The 23,517-nt window shown below is 48.1% G+C and overlaps 1 protein-coding gene across 9 annotated transcripts in view; it reads left to right on the forward strand.

Annotated features, from left to right (window-relative positions):
- Positions 1-23,517, forward strand: part of Camkk2 (calcium/calmodulin dependent protein kinase kinase 2) — a 54,416-nt gene that overhangs the window by 16,874 nt on the left and 14,025 nt on the right. For 5 of the 9 annotated variants that reach the window (XM_050146219.1, XM_050146225.1, XM_050146224.1 and 2 more), the window contains exons 3-14: positions 2,917-2,964; positions 4,196-4,249; positions 4,831-4,882; positions 7,942-8,075; positions 11,437-11,473; positions 15,218-15,239; positions 15,376-15,464; positions 17,091-17,290; positions 17,938-17,991; positions 20,127-20,200; positions 20,299-20,386; positions 21,664-21,792. In XM_050146219.1, coding sequence (XP_050002176.1) covers positions 2,917-2,964; positions 4,196-4,249; positions 4,831-4,882; positions 7,942-8,075; positions 11,437-11,473; positions 15,218-15,239; positions 15,376-15,464; positions 17,091-17,290; positions 17,938-17,991; positions 20,127-20,200; positions 20,299-20,386; positions 21,664-21,792 — 981 coding nt within the window. The remainder of the gene's footprint in view (positions 1-2,916; positions 2,965-4,195; positions 4,250-4,830; positions 4,883-7,941; positions 8,076-11,436; positions 11,474-15,217; positions 15,240-15,375; positions 15,465-17,090; positions 17,291-17,937; positions 17,992-20,126; positions 20,201-20,298; positions 20,387-21,663; positions 21,793-23,517) is intronic. The other 4 variants (XM_050146222.1, XM_050146227.1, XM_050146226.1 and 1 more) reach the window with 2 other exon arrangements.

Here is a 23,517-nt window from a genome sequence, read left to right on the forward strand (position 1 = left end):
TGGCTCACAACCATCTATAGTGAGATATGGTGCCCTCTTTTGACCTGCAGACATATATGCAGGCAGAATACTTTATGAATAAATAATACATAAGTAAATCTTTAAAAAAAAAAAAAGAAGAAGAAGAAAACAACTGGTAGGCTGTTGCTCACCTGTGCCAAGCCCAGTGTTCCACCTCTAGCTCCTCTTGGTAGGCAGATGAAGGCAGGAGCGCTCTTCAAGGGCATTCTAGGCATATGTATCAGGCTCTCTCTCTCTCTCTCTCTCTCTCTCTCTCTCTCTTCTCTCTCTCTCTCGCTCTCCTTTTTAAATTTACTTTTATGTGCATTGGTTTTTGCATGCATGTGTGTCTGTGTGAGGGTGTTGGATCCCCTGCAACTGGAGTTTCAGACAGCTGTGAGCTGCCTTGTGGGTGCTGGAAATTGAGCCCAAGTTCTCTGGAAGAGCAGTCAGTGTTCTTAACCACTGAACCACCTTTCCAGCCCTGTACCAGGTTTTTCTAACAGGATATCTTTTGTTTATTCTTTGACAATTTCATGCATTTCAACATATCTTTTTGTTTTGTTTTTGTTTTTTGGAGACAGGGTTTCTCTGTGTGACTTTGGCGCCTGTTCTGACACTTGGCTCTATAGACCAGGCTGGCCTCGAACTCACAGAGATCCACTAGCCTCTGCCTCCCAAGGAATGCTGGGATTAAAGGCGTGTGCTACCACCGACTGGTTCAACATTGTATCTTAATCATATCCTGTTGTGGCATTTAACTTGTATTTGAATAAATAAATCTTGTCTGAGGATCAGAAAAGTAAAACAGCCCTACTTGTCATCCCTACAGATTGGGCAGTGTGATACACACCTTTAATCCCAGTAACCATACTAGTTGCCATAGAAACTGGCATGCCTTTAATATAACTGGTGCACGCTTTTAATCTGAGCCCTAGAGAGGATTATAAAATGGGAGGAGACAGCTCTCACGCTGTCTCATTTTGAGATTCCTGGAGGCAGGATCGCCATTTTCAGACTGGTCGAGATAAGAGCCAGTGACTGGCTGCTTTGCTTTTCGGGTCCTCAGGTTGAACCCCAATATCAGTCTCTGAGCTTTTATTAATTGTGTGTCAATATCCACCCAACATCTATCCCCTTCCTCTCTTTCCGTACACTCTCAACACATCCCCCTGTCCCCTTCATGTCCTCTCTCTTCTTTTTTCTTTTTTGGTAACCCATTAAGTACAGTTAGTGCTGTCTTCTAGAATATTGACTGATCTTGTTGGATTGATCTTGTGTGGTAACCATGGCTACAGTCAGTTCATGAACAGTGGCCATGTCATATCCTAACGACAGCATTTCCCAGCAGTCCTCCCTGTTCTCCGGCTGTTACATTGTCTTCTGTCCCCTCCTGAGATACATTCAGAGCCTTGGTGGAGAGAGGCGGTGCAGGTTTCCCGTTCAGGGCTTAGCGCCCACTCTCAGCAGTCACTCACTCTCAGCACTTGGACCAGTTATACGCCTGGTCTGCGTTAGCTGCTCCTCGCTGTAGAGAAAAGCGTCTCTACTCAGAGACTGCCTGCTCTGTCTCCGGAGTGCTGGGATTAAAGGTGTGCGCCATCACACTATGGCTCTAAGCCATCCACTTTTCATAAATATCAGGTTTGAGACCAGCCTGGAGTATACGAGACGCTGCCTGCTGGCCCCCTTTTAGTTTGGCAGCCATGTGGGAAGTTCAGCACCTGTCTTTATTAGCTGGCCTGATGTGGCTTTCGTATACATTTCCCCAGTGACTCTTCATGTTTATAAACCATTTATCTATCTTTAGAAAAATTGTTGTTTAGATCTTTTGTTCAATTTTTTTTTTCAAGACAGGAATTCTCTGTGTCACAGCCCTAGCTGTCCTGGAACTCGCTCTTGTAGACCAGGCTAGTCTCGAATTCACAGAGATCCTCATGCCTCTGCCTCCCGAGTTCTAGGATTAAAAGTGTGTGCCACCACCACCTGGCCTTTTGCTCAATTTTTAATAATAATCCTCTATGTTTTAAAATTATATCACTTCCCCCTTCCCTTTCCTCTCTTGTACCCCCAACCTTGATCTCGCTCTAATTCATGGCCTCTTTTTCTTCAGTTGTTGTTACATCTGTACATATTCCTAAATATATAAATACAACCTGCTCAGTCTTTAATACGTAATTTTTGGATCCCCTTCCTTGTCCCTCTCCTCCCTCCCCTCCCTTTTCCCACCTCTCTCCCTTTCTCTCCGACACAGGACCTTAGCTATGTAGCCGAGGCTGCAACTTAGTGGTGAAGTCTTTGTCTAGCATGCACAATGTGCTGAGTTTGATAATATATATACTCTTTGTATGTTGATTTGTGTCTGTGTGGTCATGTATGCACAGGTCTACATGTGTGTGAATGCATGTGGAGACCAGATATTAACCTCCTCTGAAGTTATAGATGAGGGCCATCTTGTTTTTATAGAACAGTCTCCCACTGGGACCTAGAGTTTGTTGGTTAGATTCGCTGGCCAGTAAGCCCCAGGTATCCTCCTGTCTCCTCCTTCCCACTGCTGGGTCTTCAGGTGTGCAGCACCATACCTGCCTGCTTTATGTAGCTTCTTAGATCGAATTCAGGTCCTCGTGCTCGTCTGGTAAGCCCTTCACCACCCAAACATCTCCCCATTCCATGAACTCTTTGTTTTGGGTGGGAGAGCAGGGTTGTTTCTTGATTTTTGTAGTCATAGCTTAGGTTACCTTCAGACTTGCTAAGTAGCCAGTGCTGGCCTTGAAGTCTGGATTCTCTGCCTCAGTCTCCCAACTCCTGCAACTCTCTGTGAACTTGATCCTGATTGCATATATGCATTTATTTGTGACATACGTGTCTTTGGCTCCTTTGAGAGTCATCTCATTTGTGCCCTTCCTTGCCTTCCAGGACTGCGTGCAGCTGAATCAGTATACACTAAAGGATGAAATCGGAAAGGTAAATGTCCCTGACATTCCAGAGGGAACCAGTAGAGCTGCTGGGAAGAGGAGAGGGAAATTTGGAAGCAAGACTGGTGGGGTGAAAGGATAATAAAAATTGTGTGTGTGTGTGTGTAGTATGTATGTATGTATGTAGGCTAAAGGTTGATGTCAGCTGTCTTTCCTCAGTACCTCTTCACCTTATTCTTTGAGACATGATCTCTCACTGAACCTGAAGCTCATAGACTGCAAGACTAGCTGGCCATCAAGCCCCAGGTATCCTTCTGTTGTTGCCCACCCCCACCCAACACTGGGATTATAGGTGTGTGCTACCACACCTGGCTTTTTATGTCAGTGCTAGGGATTTGAATTCATGTTTTACCATCTCACCAGCCTTATTTAAAAAAAAAATGCCTTTTTGAGACATGGTCTCACTGTGGAGTCCTGGCTAGTCTAGGACTTACTATGTAGATCAAGATGGCCTCAGACTCACAGAGAGCCACCTGCCTTTGCCTCCCAGCAACTGGGATTAAAAGTGTGCATCACCACACCTAACCTCATTTATTTGCTTATTTTAAATATGATGTTAAAATTAGATGTGTTTCTGCAAAAATTCAGAAAACTTGCAGAGAAATCCTAAATTGTCATGGTGCTCCCCATCAAGAGACCTTGACATCTGTTTTTTGTTTTGTTTTGTTCTTTAATGTGCGTTGGTGTTTTGCCATAGGTGTTGGGTCCCCTGGAACTGGAGTTATGGAGAGTTGTGAGCTGCTGTGTGGGTGCTGGGAATTGACCTGCGTCTTCTGGAAGAGCAGCAAGTGCTCTTAATTGCTGAGCCATCTCTTCAGCCCCTTTTATTTGTTTTTGTTAGTATCATTGTAGGGGCTAAAAAGTCAAATGCTAACAGAAGATAAGTTAGTGACCTCACTGGCCAACGTATGCTAACTGTAAGACCATAGGGAGCGTGGCTCCGTGAGGGAAGCAGGTAGGCATGGAAGCGGGGTGGCGTGGTAAATTCTTTTTGTATGGATGTAAGTTCTGTGTTTGGACAGGTTATTCAAACCTGGGTTTTTATGTTAACTTTTTCCATTTAAATGTTAGCAGCTAATTTAGACTGCAAAAATGGTAAGTCCCACAGAATGCAATCTCGGGGTACGTTTGCCCAGTGAGCTGCAGTCTAGCCTGTCAGAGCCCTCATCTCACAGAACACCACTCTGGCTACTATGTCACGGGCATCTCTCTTTATCCAGGGCTCCTATGGTGTGGTCAAGCTGGCCTACAATGAAAATGACAGTACGTACTATGTGAGTACCCCCACCCCCATTCCCATCCAAAGGAAATTCTCTTTCCTGGCACTCCGCTTCCAGCAGTTTGGGTACTTGTTCTCCCATTCTGCTCTTAGACCGTTTAGAAGAAAGCCATGCCCCCATTTTACAGATGGGGAAATGGGGCAGGGAAGGGATTGACCCACCAAGTGTCTTTCATACGCTTGCTTTGCGCTGGCTGCCCCGTCTGCCCCTTTCATAGTAGTAGATGTACACAGTGCCCTGTAGTTGAGGCTTTGGAGCCAGTCCAGTGTAGGTTCACACCCCGGTTCCAACACACATTAACAACATGACTTTGGGCAAGCAGCCATCAGAGCCCTTCTTGGCCCATCGATCACTCTGGCTCACTTGTCTGACTCCGTTCCCAGCTGGGTCTGCTGACCAGGAACCTCCAGGGTCGGCACTGTCTCGGCTCCAGTACCAGCCTGCTCCACTGGTGACTCTGTTCTCACTGCCTTGTCCCGAGGCACCAGCCTGGGAGCTCAGTGAGAGGCTTGGAGAGGAGAGAGCCTAGTCTTCCTGCTGTCTTTAATTGCACTTGGGGGTCTTTCCTTCTGCAGGCGATGAAAGTGCTGTCCAAAAAGAAGCTGATCCGGCAAGCTGGCTTTCCACGTGAGTGTGGTGGGCTTTGTTCTCAGGTGTGGGTACTGAGGTGAAATCAGACAGAGCCAGTGAATGTAACGTCCAGCAGAGCCACTCGGGGAAGACCACCTCCAGCACAGAGCTCCCCCTTAGAGCAGTACTGAACTTCTTACTGTGGGTCCTAATTCATTTTTATTTAAGAATTTTAAAGCTGAATTTGAGGACTGGAGAGATGGCTCAACTGTAAACGCTCTTGCCACCAAACCCAGTGATCTGAGTTTGATCCCCAGGGCCCATAGGGTAGGAGAGAAGTGACTTCTGCAAGTTGCTCTCTGTCCTCCACATTCATTCTGTGGCATATTCATGCCAAAATAAATAATAAATAAATAGCTGAAGATGGATATGAACAAAATAACAAATGAAAAGCTGACCATATGTCTTAGCTTCTTTGCCTGGTGTTCTGACAAAAGGCTGACAAAACCACCTTTAGGCTGAAATACTTCACTGTGACTGTTATTTGGGGTGTCAGAGAGGCAGGCGCCGAGGTAGCTGGCTACATTGTATCCATAATCAGGAAGCAGAGACAAATGAACACCAGTATTCAGTGCCCCCCCCCTCCCCCGCTGACATAGTGCAGGATTCCAGCCAGGGACTGGTGCCACCCACAGTGGGTCCCATCTCAGTTAATGAGATCAAGATGACCCTGACCCTCCAGAGGAGTCTCAGGTGATTCTAGATTTCCTAGTTAAGAACAGTAGTCATCACACCTCAGGATCCAGCAGCTTCTCTAGTATCCAGGAGAAAGAAAAAGAGACAAGACAAGGCTCATGCATGCATGTGGCTAGCAGCACTGTTCACGTTATCCATTGAGTGGAAACATCCCTAGGGGCCCCCAACCAATGAGTAAGTAAAATGTACATGCATCCGGTAAATTAGTATTCAGTCACCATAGGGTCCTAATTTTTGATACTACTTGATTGAAAAGCATTTTAAGTGAAAAAGACCAGACAAAAGTCACTTACTACATAATTCTGTTTATATAAAATACCAAGAATAGGCAAATCCACGAGGAAAAAAAGTAGATCAGCAGAAGAAAGAATCAGATTTTTGGGAAGAGCCATGAAAATGTTCTGCAGTTACCTAGTGGTGATAATACTAAAATAATCAGAGTGCATGGTGCACATGCTGGTAACACCAGCACTCAGGAAGTGGAGGGAGGAGGGTCAGCATGCATGGTGCACATGCCGGTAACACCAGCACTCAGGAAGTGGAGGGAGGAGGGTCAGCATGCATGGTGCACATGCCGGTAACACCAGCACTCAGGAAGTGGAGGGAGAAGGGTCAGCATGCATGGTGCACATGCCAGTAACACCAGCACTCAGGAAGTGGAGGGAGAAGGGTCAGCATGCATGGTGCACATGCCGGTAACACCAGCACTCAGGAAGTGGAGGGAGAAGGGTCAGCATGCATGGTGCACATGCCTGTAACACCAGCACTCAGGAAGTGGAAGGTCACAACACAAGGCCAGCCACAGCTCTGTGGGACCATGTTTTGTAAAAGCACACACATGATAAAGAAGAATAACTAAAGAAAGAAAGAAAGAAAGAAAGCAACTGACTGAGTGGTGGGTGGTCACATGCATCCTTGATCCCAGCACTCAGGAGGCAGAGGCAGGTGGATCTCTGAGTTCTAGGCCAGCCTGGTCTACAGAGCAAGTTCTAGGACAGCCAGGGCTACACAGAGAAACCCTTTCTCAAAAAGACCAACTAACCAACCAAACAAAACTCCACACATTTAAAATATTGAATGTTTTTAACAGTTAAATATTGGACCTGACATGGTAGTGTACTTCTTTAAGCCCAGCACTTGGCAGGCAGAAGTAGGTGGGTCTGTGAATTCAGGACTAACCTGGTCTACATTGCAAGCTTCAGGAGAGCAAGACTTGCCTCACAAATAAAATAATACGGGATTTGGGGAGATGGCTCAGTGGATAAGGTGCTTGCCATGTAAGTGTTAAGATGGAGTTTGGACCCAGAACCCACAGAAAAGCCGGGCTCAGGTGGGTGTGGCAGTCACCTGTAATCCCAGCTGCCACTGCGTCTGGCCCTTGCTTTTGGTTTGAGACAAGGTCTCACTGTACAGGGGCTGGTCTCAAGCTGTGGATCCTCCTGCTCAGCCTCCTGGGTGATGGCTGGCAGATGCCCCACTGTTCCTGCCTCCTGTGGCCACTTTACAGGCGGAGGCTTCCCTCGGCCTTCCTTGCACACCCTTCCCGCAGCTGAGCCCGTGCACTCCCTTGCCCAGGCGTGCTCACAGCTGCATTTGTTCTGCTCGTCCTCCTCCCAGGCTTCCTCACACAGGATGTGTGAGACAGCGGTTTCGACAGTTGGGCTTTACGTTCAACAGCTTTTTGACTGAGAAACACTCCATCCTGGCAGAGTTGTCTCATTTTTCTCTCATTGACTCAGTTTTTTGTTTCTTCTCCTGGCTTTCTGGTACAACTGTACCATTTCCTGCATCGAGGAGAGGAATAATGTTTATGTCTGTTTTATCCAGTGGGCACTGAGCCCCATAGAGAAGTGATTGATTCACATGAAGGTTTTTTTTTGTTTGTTTATTTGAGACAGTATCTCATGTAACCCAGACTGGCCTTTCCTTTCTGTGTAGTCAAGGGTTACCTTGAACTTCTGGGCTTCCTGCCTCTGCCTCCCAAGGGCTAAGGTTTCAGGGTACCCCACCATATCCTGTTTTATGCAGCACTGGGGATCCATCCGAGGACTTGGTGTGTGCTAGGCAAGTGCTCTACTCACTGAGCTACCCCCAACCACTTTCCCTGATGTTGAGAGCGTTGAGATAGCTGAACCAGACCAGTGTCCTCAGTGAGCCTCGCTCACTGTGGGTTGAGCATGTGACAGGGAAAAGGGATCGGTGGTGAACAGGAGGGGGGTGCCTACCGCCTCCCTGATTTCCAGTAGTGGAGGAGGCATGAAAAAAAGGCTGCTCCCAGCTCCCAGAAGTCCTTTACCCTTTGTCCCATTAGCAGCTCCCCTCCGCAGAAGGCCTCTGCCCTAACCCTGTGCTTCCTGCAGGTCGCCCCCCACCCCGAGGGACTCGCCCAGCTCCAGGGGGCTGCATCCAGCCCAGGGGCCCCATCGAGCAGGTGTACCAGGAGATCGCCATCCTCAAGAAGCTGGACCACCCCAACGTAGTGAAGCTGGTGGAGGTGAGGAGGGAGGCTGATGGTCTAGCCCCGACTTTGTTAATATCCAAATACCTGTTTGCTAAGATCTCAAGGCTGAGGACCCTGTGGCCTCACATACCCTCACACCATTGCTTCATGTTACTGTCACTTCCCAAGACTACCTGTCACTACCATTTTACAGATGCAAAAGTTGAGGCTGAGAGTTCCAAGGCTTGCCCTTTACCTGCTTCTTTGTCTTTGAGGTTGTCAGTTTTTCTCCTACACACAGGTAGTTGGAATATGGAAGTAGTTGTGCATACAAACAGGTGAAGTCCTGTTTGTGAGCCATGAGACGGCTCAGTTGGCCTAGGCCCTCGATGAAAGTCTCATGACCTGAGTTGGATCCCCAGAACCCACATGTAGAGCTAACTCCACAAAGTAGTCCTCTGACTTCCACACACACGATAGCAACAGCAACAGCAATAATAATTTAAAGCAAAACAATAGTTTTGAGTGTAGTGGTGCACACTTTTAATCCCAGCACTCAAGAAGGCAGGGGAGTCAGATCTCTGTGAGTTCGAGGCAGATCTAGTAGATACAATGAATTCCAGGCTAGCCAGGGCTACATAGCAAGACCCTGTCTCAAAAACAAACAAAATGGTAAGAAATCATGATTGTGCTCCAGGAAAACCTTATCTATAAACACTGGAGGAGCTGGACTCGCACTGTTAGACAGCCTTTGCTTCAGCCTAGTAGGTCTCATGGTTTGGTTTTTGGTTTTGTTTTGGTTTTGGTTTTTGGTTTTGTTTTGTATTTTTTTGCTCAGGATGGCTTGATACACTTTAAATCTGAGGAAACTTTGTGTTAGCTACAGTCATTGTAACGGATACCTAGAGAAAACAACTTCATAGGAGGAAAGGTTGATTTTGGCTGAAGGCTGTTTTCTGTTCACATTTGCTGGTTTCGTTGCATTGAACCTGTAAGGGGCATACTGCATTTGCCTTCAGCAGACCTCAGAGTGCTGCTGTTCACGTTGTTCACATTCATCCATATGCATCCCATTAAAATATAAACCAGAGCTGGACATGGTGGTGCACACCTGGATTCGCAATGCTTGAAGTGGAGGCAAGAAAATTCAACATTCAAGGTCTGCCCGGGTTACAATCAATCGTGTCTCAAAACAAACAAACAGAACCCCAAAACAAAAATGTAAATTGACAAAATTTTATTCATAGAAAAACAATAATCTTATTATATGTGATAAATAGTAATTTTTTATTTGTTTATTTTTGTTTTTCAAGCATGGTTTCTTTGTGTGGTCCTGGCTGTCCTAGAACTCATTTTGTAGACCAGGCTGGCCTCAAACTCAGCAATCCCCCTGCCTCTACCTCACAGGTGTGTGCCACCACTGCCCAACAAGAGTAATGTATTTTTTTTTATGAATAGTAACTACTTGTTTGTATGTTTGCATGCGTGTATAATGTAGGCGAGGGTACATGTGTGTACATGCTTGTGGAAAACAGAAGTCAGTCTTGGATGTCTATCCTCAGGAAGTGCTATCCCCCTTGTTTATTTGAGGCAGGGTCTCTCTCTGGCCTAGAGTTCACCTACTAGGCTAGGCTGTTGGGCCAGCAAGCCCCAGATATCTGCCTATTTCTGTCTCTTTAGCACTGGAATTATAAGCATGTGCCACTGGGCTTCACTTTTTTAAAAAAAGATTTACTGTTTTATTTTTAATTAATTCTGTGTATGTGATAGGGTATGTGTGTGTACTTGTTGATGCCAGAGGTGTCACATTCCCTGTAACTGGGATTAGAGGTGGTTGTGAGCTGTATGATATAGTGCTGGGAGCAGAACTCTGTCTTCTGCAAGAGCAGTATGTGCTCTTAACCCCTAAAGAGCCATCTCTTTGCACTGGGACTTTCTTACATAGGCTCTGGCACTGGACTGAAGTCCTTGTGTTTGTAAAGCAATGGCTTTACTGAATGAGTTGTCTGTTCTCTGAAGCAAACAATCAAAACAAAACAAATGTAAAAGGATGGATTTTATACTCTTGCTGCTGGTGGTGGTTGCTGCTGCTGTTATTATTGTTTTTCTTTTTCGTTAATGTTTAGCTTACTAAAGGTATCTGGATTCTCTGTCTGCTTTGGCCTTCGTCCACTGTGATACTATTTTGTACTGAATGCAGGTAGAGAAAGAGCGGGAAAGGCCAGTGTTGTCTTAGTAAGAATAATTTTCTTCTGATAGCCCCCCTGGAGGTGATTGGGGGATTCCCAGGAGATCCAGATCTGAGTTCTTTTTCACTGACCTGGTAAAGGTCAGTGTTGGCTGTCTGAACGGGGCATGAAAGACTTTGTGGAGACAGTGGTCTTTGAAGTGGCCCTAGCTATTTCCTGCTCAGCAAAGACAACAGAAAAGGACGTTACAGGGAAAGGACCATCAGAGCCTCAGTATTTGGGGAACATAGCCTTGCCTTCGGGATATGAGGGATACTGTTGCCAATCCTTGCCTGGACTCCATGGCTACAGAACTCTAGGTGGACCCTCAGTCTAACTCTCTTGAGATGGATTGCTCAGCTGTGCCTGCAGTCTTGTGTGTCTTGAGTGGCTGGGGAAGGTGGGTGATGTGAAGAGATAGGAGTCCTACTCTAGGCAGGGGTCTTGCTCATGCCTCTCTCCAAAAGAGAGAGAGTAGCCGCCAGATGTTGCCCTCTTTCCTGATGCCACGCTGTGATCCTGATCTCACTTCTCCAGTGCTGGAGTTGGCCATCTTAGCAGAGCCCCGGGGTGCGTGGTCTGCAGGTACCCCTGAGTCCTAATGGGATCTCTTTTTTCCCTACACCGTGCATCCAGTCTTTCCACCCAGTTCAGCAAGACCATGTAGCCATTCTGTTTGTTTATCTATCAGGTGTTTCTTGGGTACCTACTTTGTGCCCAGCACATATGAGACATCACCAAGACAATCAAGGTGGACAAGCTTGGGACCTGCCCATCGGACAGAGACAGGAGCAGGCATGGAGACGTGTCCTGCTGAGGTGGGGAGGTGTGGGTTCACTTCGTGGAGGGGCTGCTTGAGTTCAGTTAGGGTTTAACTTTTCCCCCAAAGCCAGGACATGTTTCCTAGGAGATGAACTAGACTGCCATACAGGTGTGGGACATTTCTGGGGAGGATTTACTTCTCCTTGCTGTTCTTCAGGATGTTCCAGACCTTGAGGACTGGCCTGGGCTTGAGGACAGGGGGCCTTGGCTATCATACTCTGGAAATTTCTGTCTTCCCCCTTGACTAGGAAGAAGGATGGGAAGTGCACCCTCCCGTGGACACACGCCATCACACACTTTACTTCCTCTTGCTCATATCTGTTCTTTTTCTCCTTGCTCCTGACATTGGGCGGCTGTGCCATCAGGTCCTGGATGACCCCAACGAGGACCATCTGTACATGGGTAAGGGCTTTCCTCCATCCACTCTGGGGTAGCTGCATTTGCCAAGGCCCTAGTGTCCCCTCTACATAGCCAGTAGCCCTGGAGTCAAGGACAGGATCTTCTTTCCTGGTCCAGCTAGGCCCCACAGGAGCCCGCACACCCGGTTTAAAGCAGGGTGTGGGAGGTAATTCTTGCTGGGACTTTAACGTCTAGATCGCCTAGGTCTTCATTTGCAGCTCTTTCTTGAGCACCTACTGCATATTCAGAACTGTTCCAGGCCTGAGGATAGTGTGATAAAGAAGAGACCTTTATGACTGATATCCCAGACAGGAAAGAGTGTTGATAAATAAACTAGAACTTTATATGTTTTAAGAGTAATTAGGGTGATTCAGAGAAAGTGGAAACCACTTCCTACAGGATAACCTGAATGTCAAGGATTTGGCCATGTTACACTGGGGCAGGGCATAGAGGAAAAGGGAAGAGCAGGTGGGAACGCCCCAAGGCATTACGAATTTAAAAATAGGGATACTGATAAGTAGGGAGAAGAGTCAGGGGTAAGAATGATGAGTTTGGGAAGCCATGGTGGGGCAATCAAAGATCTGGCTCCTACTCACAGACTAAAGCTCAGGTGTGTCTTCAGAGACGTCATTTAGAAATGGTGAGGACATCAGGAATGATGGTACATCCAGGAGGCAGAGACAGGAGGACCTACCTGTGGTTTCCAGGCCAGCTGTCAGAGGCTGTGTAGTGAGACCTTGTCTCAAAAACCAAGGAAAAAAATTATAAACTTGAGTCAATTAAGCCGGGCGGTGGTGGCGCATGCCTTTAATCCCAGCACTTGGGAGGCAGAGGCAGGCGGATCTCTGTGAGTTTGAGGTCAGCCTAGTCTATAGAACTAGTTCCAGGACAGGCTCCAAAGCTACAGAGAAACCCTGTCTTGAAAAAACAAAAACAAAAAAAATCTCTAAAAAAAAAAAATTCAATAAACACTAATTTACATGGTCTATAGAGGGAGCCAAATTGAATACATGGCAAGCAAGCAAGTGAAATCTAAATTTAATCAGAAAACTTTGAAAAATTATTTGAGCCTAGGGTGGTACTCCTACAGTAATTTTCTCACTCTGAATTCCAAAAGGCTGTGCTGAAGCAGGTTGTTCATTTAACAAATGCTACCGTATACACGTCCCTTTTAGGTTTCTCAGGAAACATCTCAAAACATTCTCAGAGCAGTCACCTAAGTGTAGTACAAAGGCGGTGAAGGAAAATGAGAATAATAGACCGTTCATGGAGAAAGAAACCGGAGTTCTGGGTTGGTAAAATGGGATGGGAGTCCATACACTTTCCAGCCACAGCCATGTGTGCTGAAGACAGAGGGTGAGCAGGCCAGGGGCTCAAAGGTAGACAACATCTGTATTTCTAGAAGTTAAAAGAAAACAGGTGCTAGAGACATGATTCAGTCAGAGGACTCAAGTTTGGTTCTCAGCATCTACATCTGGTGGCTCACAAGCACCTGTAAACTCCAATCTCAGGTGATCTGATGCCTTATGGCCTCCACGGGCTCCTACACACAGTGCACATAAACTCAGGCAGGCATGCTTATAGACAGTGTCTTAGTGTTCTGTTGCTGTGAAGAGACACCATGACTGCGACAACAGTTAATTGTTTACAGTTCAGAAGTGAAGTCTATTGTCACATGGTGGGAAGCATGGCAGGGGGAAGGCAGACATGGTGCTGGAGAGGTAGCTGAGAGTTCAACATCTGGATCAGCAGGCAGCAGGAAGATAGTGAGACACTGGGCCTGGCTTGAGCATCTGACACCTCAAAACCCACCCCTAGTGACACACTTCCTCCAACAAAGCTACCTCCTAATAGTGCTACTCCCTGTGGACCTGTGGGGGCCATTTTCCTTCAAAATACAACAGACAACACTTGGGAGGCAGAGGCAGCCACATTTCTGAGTTTGAGGCCATCCTGGTCAACATAGTTAGGGCTATATAGTAAGACCCTATCATAAAACAAATCAAGAAACCCAGAAAAAAGCTTGAACTGTTATTATCTGAGTTTTGTTCTTAGCACCCATGATGGGGGGTTCACAGTGCCTATAACTCTAGACCAGGGAACTATGATGCCTCTGGTCTTTAAGGGCACCTGCACACATGTACACAGACCCCACACACATACTACAATTAAAAATAATAAAAATTAGCAGAAGTTACAGCTCAGAGCACTTGTGTGGCGTGTATGTGGCCAGGGTTCAGTTCCTAATCACAAAAAAACAACAGAAGTTTCTGCCCACCACTCAACCCCAAGAGTGGCTGAACTGTCGGTGTCCGAAACAGAGACCTGTTTCAATAGGCAAGCGTCCTCCATAGCTGGTGGCTTGTGCTCAGGTGGGAGGAAACAAGGTAGAGGAGTTTGTGAAGTTGTAAGGTAAGACATAAATAACCAAAGCAAGAAAGGCCAGCACTTACCAGCCTGGTCTACAGAGCTAGTTCCAGGACAGGCTCCAAAGCCACAGAGAAACCCTGTCTCGAAAAACCAAAAAAAAAAAAAAAAAAAAAAAGGCCAGCACTTGTAACCACAGCCCAAGGCAAGAGCAGATCTGCCAGGGTCCTGGGGGAATCTGGAGGTTGTATTAGTCAGGTTTCTCTAAGGAACAGAGCCCATAGAGTGGAGATCTATATCAGCAGTAGATTTATCCATATTGTCAATGGCTTTCATACTGGAGAGAGCCTGTGAGGCTGGGTTTCTCAGCAGTACCAGTCTGGAGGACTCCTGTAGGTCAGCTGGTCTTCAGTCTGTGTTGGAAGCCTGAACAAGCTGGTTCTAGTATCAGCATGGGAATCCGCAGTGGCAGCAGCAGGGAGATGAACTCACCATCGAGACTACAAGCCAGGCGAGCAAACAAGTGAAGCTCTCCTTCCTCTGTCCTGGTACCAAAAAGTGCTGCGTACGTTTAGGTTGAGTCTTCCAACATCAGTTAAAGCAGCCAACACAGTGTTCCCCGAGTCACGCCACAAGCTGTTGACAGCCCCTCACTGATGTTCTCTCCAAGTGAGTCTAGGCTGTGTCAGGTTGATGAAGCTAACCCACCACACAAACATAACATCAGTCCTCTCCTGGGTACAAGTGGAAAGATGAGAAGACAGCCTAGGATCAAGCCTTAGTTCCTTTCCCCCTGGTTTTATTTTCCTTCCTGCATCCTTGGCTCTGTGTGTGTGCATGCATGCATGTGTGTATGCATGCATATGTGGTCATTGCACCCTTGGCTCTGTGTTTGTGTGTGTGTGTGTATGAACACATGCATGTATGGTCTTTCATTGCTGGTGCTGAAACCTAGGGCCTAGTGTATGCGATATGCCTGACTCCCCCCCCCCCCCATTTTACTTTTTGAAATAGGAGCTCACTGAGTTGGCTAGGCTAGTCTTGAACTTGCTCTGTAATCCAAACTGGCTTTGAATTTGTTACTCCCTCTGCCTTAGCCTCCTGTATAGTTGGGATTACAGGCCTGGCCTGTACCACCAGATACAGCTTTCCAGGTTCAGGTGTGGGGTCCTATGGCTCTCAGGAGGTCCTTTGTCTCCCTGCAGTCCTAGCATCACGGAGCAGCTTTGGTTCAGTGGACTGTGTATGTGTCTCCTCAGGCCTCCCAGGATTCACTTCTAGAAAATGTCTAGAGGAGGCTGGAGGTGGGGTGGATGAGGAGGAGGGAGGCGGATTTTCGGTGTCCCAGTGTGACAGCTTTACCTTCTTCTCTTCCCACAGTGTTTGAATTGGTCAACCAAGGGTGAGTATCCATCTCCCAGGTGAAATGCCAGGCTTCCCCTGCAAGCTGAGTGAGGGGAGCCGGGCTCTGAGGGAGAGCATGCGCCAGGGCTAGCTGGGTCTGGTGCACACGGTTTACACATGTGTCAACCTTGCAGGCCTGTGATGGAAGTGCCCACTCTCAAGCCACTGTCCGAAGACCAGGCCCGGTTCTACTTCCAGGATCTGATCAAAGGCATTGAGTACTGTAAGCTGTGCCTGTGGGGGACCACTCATCTCTGGGTAGTTAGCGTCCCAATTAGCGGGTGGAAAATGGAAAGTACTTCGTTTCCCTGCTGGGAGCACAGGACTGTGAGCTGCAGCGGTCCCCCACACGGTCCTGGGAAATTGTGTGAGCTGCAGAGATCCCCCACACGGTCCTGGGAATGGCGGACTGTGCCTTGGCAATGGAAGCCCTTCTCCCTGCTGCAGAGAAGATGAAGACCAGTAGCACAGTGAGATTTTGTAGACATGGCCATATATGTACTGATTCATGTGGAGGCCAGAGGGCATCAGTGTCTTCCCTCTGGAGCTCTCCACCTTGTCTTAACTTTTTTATTTATTTTTATGATGAGAACAGCCCTTTTTTATTTTATTAATTTATTTTATTAATATATTGTGATAGACTACAGAGATAGAAAGACAAAAATGTGTGTATATATACACATTAATTTATATATATATTAACTTTTTATTTTTATTTTATTATTTTGGAGACAGAGTCTTTCGTTGGCTTGGACCTCACCAGGTAGACCAGGCTGGCTGGCCTTAGACCTGGGGATCCACTCATCTCTGCTTCCCCACACTACCAACTCTTTTTTTTTTTTTTTCTAATTGGTACTGGGGACCGAACTCAGACCCTCTCACCTGTGGCACTCTACTGCCCGAGACTTCTCCCCAGCCCATCAGTGAGCTTTAAAAGTCCAGTGCTTTCTATGCAGACCGGGCACAGTGGGGCTCCGTTTGCATCATCGTCTTCCCAGTCCAGCAGCCTGGGGTGGGGATCCTCTTTCCTCCTGGCGCCCTGATTTCCTCATCCATGAAATAAAGTGTCTCACCAGGGTTGGGATCAGCCTGTAGCCATCAGTAGTTCTGATGGGCTCCTGTTGGCTATTGTGACTTTTACCCCTGGCTGCCATGGGCAGTGGTCGTGACAGTTAATCAGGATAAATGAGAAGTATGAAACACAGAATGGAGCCCTGAGCTATTACTCTTTTTACACCACCAAGTTCATCATTAGCCCAGATTCCAGGAAGTCACTTGTGACTTCCAGACCATAGGATTGTGTCCCCAGTTCTGCTTTGTGGTTCATACTTCAGATGAGCCTGCTCTGGCTTAGTTGACTTGTTGACCATGATGAGTGTTAGCCATTGGTAAATGAAACTGTGTTTGACTGTCACAAGTGTCAGTGCCTGTCTGGAAGTCAGAGACTCAACAAAAACTGTTTATAGGCTATGACAGGTGGTTAAAAATTGCTGCAGAGGGCTGGAGAGATGGCTCAGAGGTTAAGAGCATTGCCTGCTCTTCCAAAGGTCCTGAGTTCAATTCCCAGCAACCACATGGTGGCTCACAACCATCTATAATGGGGTCTGGTGCCCTCTTCTGGCCTGCAGGCATACATACACAGAACATTATATACCAAATAAATAAATATTTTTTGAAAATTGCCGTAGACAGTTGGTGTTTCGAGAATGTGTAAACGTCCTTAAATTCGCTTTCCCCTTATTATATGTCTCAGAGCATGCACGGGCAGGGGATCTGGGGCTTGGGAGATGAGGCATCAGAGTGACCAAGTGGAGATTCTCATGGGGTTTTCCTGCTCCCTCTCTTCCAGTACACTACCAGAAAATCATCCACCGGGACATCAAACCTTCCAACCTCCTGGTGGGAGAGGATGGGCACATCAAGATAGCCGACTTCGGTGTGAGCAATGAGTTCAAGGGCAGCGATGCCTTGCTGTCCAACACCGTGGGCACACCTGCCTTCATGGCACCTGAGTCACTCTCAGAGACCCGCAAGATCTTCTCTGGGAAGGTAGGGCTGGCTCTGCTGAGGTCTGCCTGTCTCAGGGTTCTTTGGTTCTAAGTAGCAAAAATCCGACAGAAGAGCTGTACAGAAAGCAAGCCCATTGGGCATGTAGCTGATGAGTATCGTCAGCCAGTTAGAGGACTCAAGCAAGGACCGGTATCTCCCCATCTTTGTCTCTGTTCTGCTGAGCTGGTTTCCCTGTGGGTGGGTCAGGCACCAGTACCTGCAGGCTACTTTCCATAAGGTAGTCAACGTAAGTAGCTAGACTGTCCTCTCGGAATAGCCACTGCAAAGAACCTGTGACCAACTGCTTTGGCTGGGGCGTTGTGATTTCATTGGCCATGCCAGTGTGTCATGTCCCAACCAAAAAGGCTCCACCCCAAGAGTGTGGATTAAGAAAAGGTAGTTTAGCCTTTATTCCCAGACCTCTAGAGGCAAAGGCAGGTAGATCTCTGTGTGTTTGAGGCCAGCCTGGTGTACAAAGCAAGTTCTAGGACAGCCAGAGTAGTTATACAGAGAAACTTGAAAAACAAAAACAGACAAACAAACCAAAAGGAGAAAAGGTGGTTCCCAAGGAGGTTGGAGACTTGGTTATTGGACCTGCGAAAGCAGATGTTGAGTATCAATCACACGGACCTCTCGTTTCCTTTCAGGCCCTGGATGTTTGGGCCATGGGTGTGACTCTGTACTGCTTTGTCTTTGGCCAGGTAAGAGGGTGGCATGTTCTGTCGTAGGACTGCTGTGGGTAACTGGTTCTTTTGTGCAGATGGTATCTCCACAGCTGAACGAATAGCTAAAACAGATCCTTTGTAACATGCATATTGCTGACAATAGTCTCATCTATACAGAAATGTTCGAATGGAATAGATCAGCAAAGACTGTGTGGAGATTCTAGATAGTTGATGAGTTTAAGGCACAGACAACAAATATTCCACCTCTCTCCATTCCCGAGCCTGAGACAGACATCACTAGTCAATCATTGTGTTCCTTGAAGCTCCTTAGTACTGTGTTCTTTTCATCAGAATGTTCCTAGCCACTGTTGCTGGGGGTAGAATGGGAATGGGAATCATAGTTCAATGTTATTGATTTAAGGAATGGTATTTTGTCTTCTTGTTATGGTTCTTTTTCTACTGTCCCAATGTCATTCATGTTCAAAGGCACCTCTTTTCTTGTGTGTCTTCTACCCACCCAGAGTTTCTCTGTCTAGCTCTGACTGTCCTGGAACTCGCTCTGTAGACCAGACTGGCCTTGAACTCACAGAGATCCCCCTGCCTCTGCCTTCAAGTGCTGGGATTAAAGGAGTATACCACTATACCTGGCAAGGCACCTCTTTCAACTGTAAAGTCTGTGAGCAATAAAAACCTGGTTCCTTCCCTTTTTGAGCTTGTGTTCCTGTGGAGGAAAGTTTAGGAATCTTCTTTCAAAACCAGCCATAGACAAAGGCAGGTGGATCTCTGAGTTCAAGGCCAGCCTGGTCTATGTAGTGAGTTCCAGGACAGCTAGGGCTACACAGAACAACCCTGTCTTGAAGGAAAAAAAAATCTTGTTCTATGTAGAAACAAAGGAGATTTTTTTGTTTGTTTTGTTTTTTAACTATTTTCCTGGAGTATTTCTTTAAAAAAATTCTTTTTGGAGCTAGTGAGATGGCCTAGCAGTTAAGTGTACTCTCTGCTCTTGCAGAGAGAACCCAGGATCCGTTCCCAGTGCCCAGTTGGCTGCTCACAAAGGGCTGAAATTCCAGCTCCAGGGAATCTCACTCCCTCTACTGGTCTCCAAGGGAACTGCATGCAAACAGCACATACTGTACTTACATGCACACACACATACACACACACATTTATATATATATGTATTTAAAATAAAAAATCTTTTGACTTCAGTCTTTCAAACAATTTTCAGTTCAGTATAAAGTTGAGAGAATTCTACGGTGAAAAGTCAAACCCTGCCACCTGTAATCTACCATAGTATTACAGTATCCTTCTATCAATTTATCAACATGCCTGCCCCCCAGCTAACAATCAAACCCAGAGCCTTGTATAGAATACTAAGCACTGTTTGTACCACTGAGCTGCACCTCCAGTTCAATACTTACGCTTTACAACCCCTGAAAAGATAGAACCAATTTCAGTTTTCATTAGTTCAGCAGATCTTTACTGTGCCAAGGACTTTCTGAGAAAGAGCCCGCCAGGAAGCCCTGAGCTGGTGTTGAGGCCCCAATGGAAAGGAGTTACCAGCAAACGACTGTAATGTCAGGGTTAGGTGCCTAGCTGGGGCATGGTGGTTGGCAAGAATGAGGTAGGTCTGCTGTAGGAAGCCTGGCGAGGCCGCACATAGGTAGCTTTGGTCAGGTGTGACTGGGGAGAGCAGGCCATGATGTTGTTGATGGGAGGTCATGGATGAGCGACTGCCGGTCCTGAGCCAGACTAAACTCTCACAGTCTCTGTCTCTGTCTCTCTCTCTGTCTCTCTCTCTCTCACACACACACATATATACACACATGCACGCGTGCACTCACGCACACCCAGATGCCCGTACACCTGTACTAGTCTTAGCTTCCTTACTGGTCTCTGAGTAGGAGGGTGGGGAAGAGTGTTTGCTTTTGTGTCAGTAGGAAACAAAGCAGGTGAGTGGTGCAGTTGGGAAGGGCTAGAGACAAGTTTGGCGTTCCCGTTCCTTCATAGATTTGGGTCGAGTGAAGGGCAGTGGTTCCTGCTTCCTCTCTAGCTTGGGCCACTGCTGTTCATTTCTCTGTCGTGGTCCCTGAGGGGTGGCACAGCACAGATGGCCTCTGAAGGGTGCAGGTGGCAGCCACTGACTGCCACCCTCCCTGGCCTCTCCACAGTGCCCGTTCATGGATGAGCGGATCATGTGTTTGCACAGTAAGATCAAGAGCCAGGCCCTGGAGTTTCCAGACCAGTGAGTAGAGCCTGTCTGTCCATCACCTGCTTCTAATTCCTTAGCGGTCAGGTTCCCGAGTTTTCTGTGACCTATCCATGATGCGTCTCCACCCCCAGGCCTGATATAGCTGAAGACTTGAAAGATCTGATCACCCGAATGCTGGACAAGAACCCAGAGTCCAGGATTGTGGTGCCCGAGATCAAGGTACGCGACTGCTGCTGGCTAAGAAGGCTTGAACTTGAGGCCTGTGGCCTGTGCTTGGAAATGTTTGGCTCGGTCCTATCCACAGCACCACACCCTGCTGGCATCTCTGCCTTCCCATGTCCTGGAGCCTCTGGGCTGCTGGGTGCCGCTGGGAGCAGGGGCGAGTGTTGATGGTTGTGGGCACTGTGGGAGCTGTGACCATCAGCGGGGCTGCCTGCGCTTGCTCCCATTGGCTTGCGCTGATGGTGTCCACCCTAGAAGAGTGATCCAAGGCCTCTGTGTGCTCCACGTTCTGGCTGCTGAACCTCAAGTCCTTTCTTTGGCCCCATCAAAGGTGTGGGCCGGTCCCTTCAAGAAACTGTGGAGAGGGTGGGAGGAAGCTAGTGGGCAGTTCAACCTCTGCCTGTTGAATACTACCCTAGTAGAAAGTGCTTTCAGCAGAGGCCTTGTCCGCCACTTTGCATTCCCCTGCCAGTGCCCAGTACACATTTCTGGCCCTTAAAACAATAAATCCCAACGTGGGCTAGGGATATCACTCAGTGGATAGAATGATTGACTGGCGTGCATGAAGCCCCAGGTTCTGTTTCCGGTACTGTATAAATTGGACGTGGTAGTGCATGCCTGTAATCACAGCATGTGTGTGTGGGGGGGGCCAGGATCAGAGGTTTAAGGTCATCTGTAGAGGCCAACTTGAGATGTGGCCATGTTGAAAGAAGGAAGGAAGGAAAGACAGACATTTCGTGATATGGTCCAGGATTTCTAAGGTACCTGGCTCACTTGAACTGGAAGGGTGTCTTTAAGAGGGTCCAAAAGTCACAGATAAGGACTTGGACCCCAGAGAGGGGACTTGGGTGCTCTTCGGAGTGTGCCATTCCATCAGGTCCCTCCATAACTCCTTGTTTCCTCTTCTGTGGATGGGAAAATGCACAGAATACAGCCTCTTCATTCAGGAAGAGTTGGTGGGGACCATTGGCTGCCCTGGGGCAGCGGGGCAAGGCTATGGCCAGGTTCTGGTTGCTCCTGCCATGACCAGGAACCAGACTGAGGCCCGCCGCTGCACATACACAGCTCTGCAGCCCTCCCACTCTGTCTCCACCTTTTCTCCTTTCCTCGCTTCTCACTTGCCTACACTCCCTGCCGGGATCACTGGCTCTGCCGCATGCCTGACCCCGGCCCGAGCCTCTCCTTCCTGCATGCCCTCCTTGGCACTGCTCGCTGGCAGGGCCTTATGGGAACCAGTGGCGTCTGTCCCTCACCCCTCCTGTCATTCGTTGAAGCTGCACCCTTGGGTCACGAGGCACGGGGCCGAACCATTGCCATCGGAGGACGAGAACTGCACACTGGTCGAGGTGACCGAAGAGGAGGTCGAGAATTCAGTCAAACACATTCCCAGCCTGGCGACTGTGGTAAGGCGGAAAGGCCCACTGACCAAGAGCAGGAACTGAGAGCACCCGAGGCAGGGCTAGAGAGGACAGGGCTGGACACATGCCAGATGCCTGGGAAGCAAGCAGATGTGGGATCTGAGGATCAGGATCCTGTTGGAGTTACTCCTGACTCATAGCCATTCACTGGGCCAGGTAGCCCTGGGGCTCCCAGATTTCTGTAGAGGTGGGCAGCCCCGCCCCCAGGCATCGTATCATTCTTCTGGAACTGGTGCTTTCAGAGCATGTTAGGGGAGAGGAGCCTAGAAGGTGAGGACAAGCGAACCAGAGTAAGCAATGGGCCTGGAGCCTCGGAGTTCGAGGCAGGGTTCTCAGCTGGTGCGGGACATATCTGCCGTGTGGGTAGTTCTCACACTGCAGAAAGTTCTTCCTGATCTTGTGATATAGGGTTTCACAAGGGAGACACTGGGGGACATATCTGCCGTGTGGGTAGTTCTCACACTGCAGAAAGTTCTTCCTGATCTTGTGATATAGGGTTTCACAAGGGAGACACTGGGCTCCTTTTTGTGATCTTGAATCTGGGTCCTAGCTCTGGGAGAAGGAAGTAGTCTTCAAGCCTCAGTTTGGAGACTGTAGGAGCCACCTCATTGCCAGCCCCCCAGGTGGGAGGCCCAGGGGTTCAGGCTCCAAGCATCCACAGCCTTCTCGGGAGCCCAGGTTCTGTTTGGCCAGGCCCCGCCCCAGCAGACAAGCAGCCCCTGTCTCAAGGGTCCTTTTGGGAGTCTGGGAGTTGGCCCTGCTTTCTTTGCTTGCCTGCTCTCTCTCGCTTACTCCACGCTGTCTCTTGCCTCCTTTAGAACTTGATCTCTGGGGTCGGGCACCCATTCATGTCTCCTCTTTTCCCACCCGGGGCTCTGCATGACCTCCACTCACAGACTCACTCACCCACCCACTCCCCTCTCCTAGTCTACCCTTCACCCACGCACCCTGTCCTGTGCCTGTGGTGGGAAAGGAAGCTGGGTCCGACTCTGCTGTTGTGTGTGGTTCTGTCCCCCTGATCACTCTGGAGGGAGAGCACCTGGCCCGGGGATCTGGAGTAGGTTACTGTCACGGTTCCTAAGGGAGGGGGGCAGCTATGAGCACAACACACATATTCTCTGTCTTCAGTGGGAGGCAGATGGTCATGCCAAGGAGTACATGTCTGTTGTAATAGAGGGACTGAACGAGGGACAGATCCTGTGATGGCTCAAATGGGGCTGGAGAAAGAGCTCAGTGATTAGAGTACCTGCTCTTCTTCCAGAGGATCCAGGTTTGAGTCCCAGTACTCAGAGCTTACAGCTGTCTGCAGCTCCAGTTCCAGGGGATCTGAAACCTCTTGGCCTCTGTGGGTACCAGGCATGCAAGTGGTGCACAGATATACATGTAGGCAAAACAATCACATAATATAAAAATTGGAAAAAAGAAATGGGTGAACACAGAATGGCAGGGTGCAACCTGCTGAGAGGGCGCACAGGGAGTGAGAGGCAGTATCAAACAGGAGACCCCAGAAAGCCCACACTGCTGAAGGATGAAGGGAGAGGTTTAAATCTCCACCCCAGCAGCACAGGAAGAGAGGTAGCAGGTGCTGGGATGTATCCGTGATGGGAGATATGCAGTCTGTCCCTGTCATTACTGAGTGCCTGTCACATGCCAGTCTTGAGATGAGCTGGTACCAGTTCTCAGGGCTCCAACCTTCTGAGAAAGATGGAC

Source organism: Alexandromys fortis, unplaced genomic scaffold (assembly GCF_014885135.2).
Source record: "Alexandromys fortis isolate MF-2015 unplaced genomic scaffold, M_Fortis_MF-2015_v1.1 scaffold_56, whole genome shotgun sequence".
Classification (NCBI taxonomy): Eukaryota; Metazoa; Chordata; class Mammalia; order Rodentia; family Cricetidae; genus Alexandromys; species Alexandromys fortis.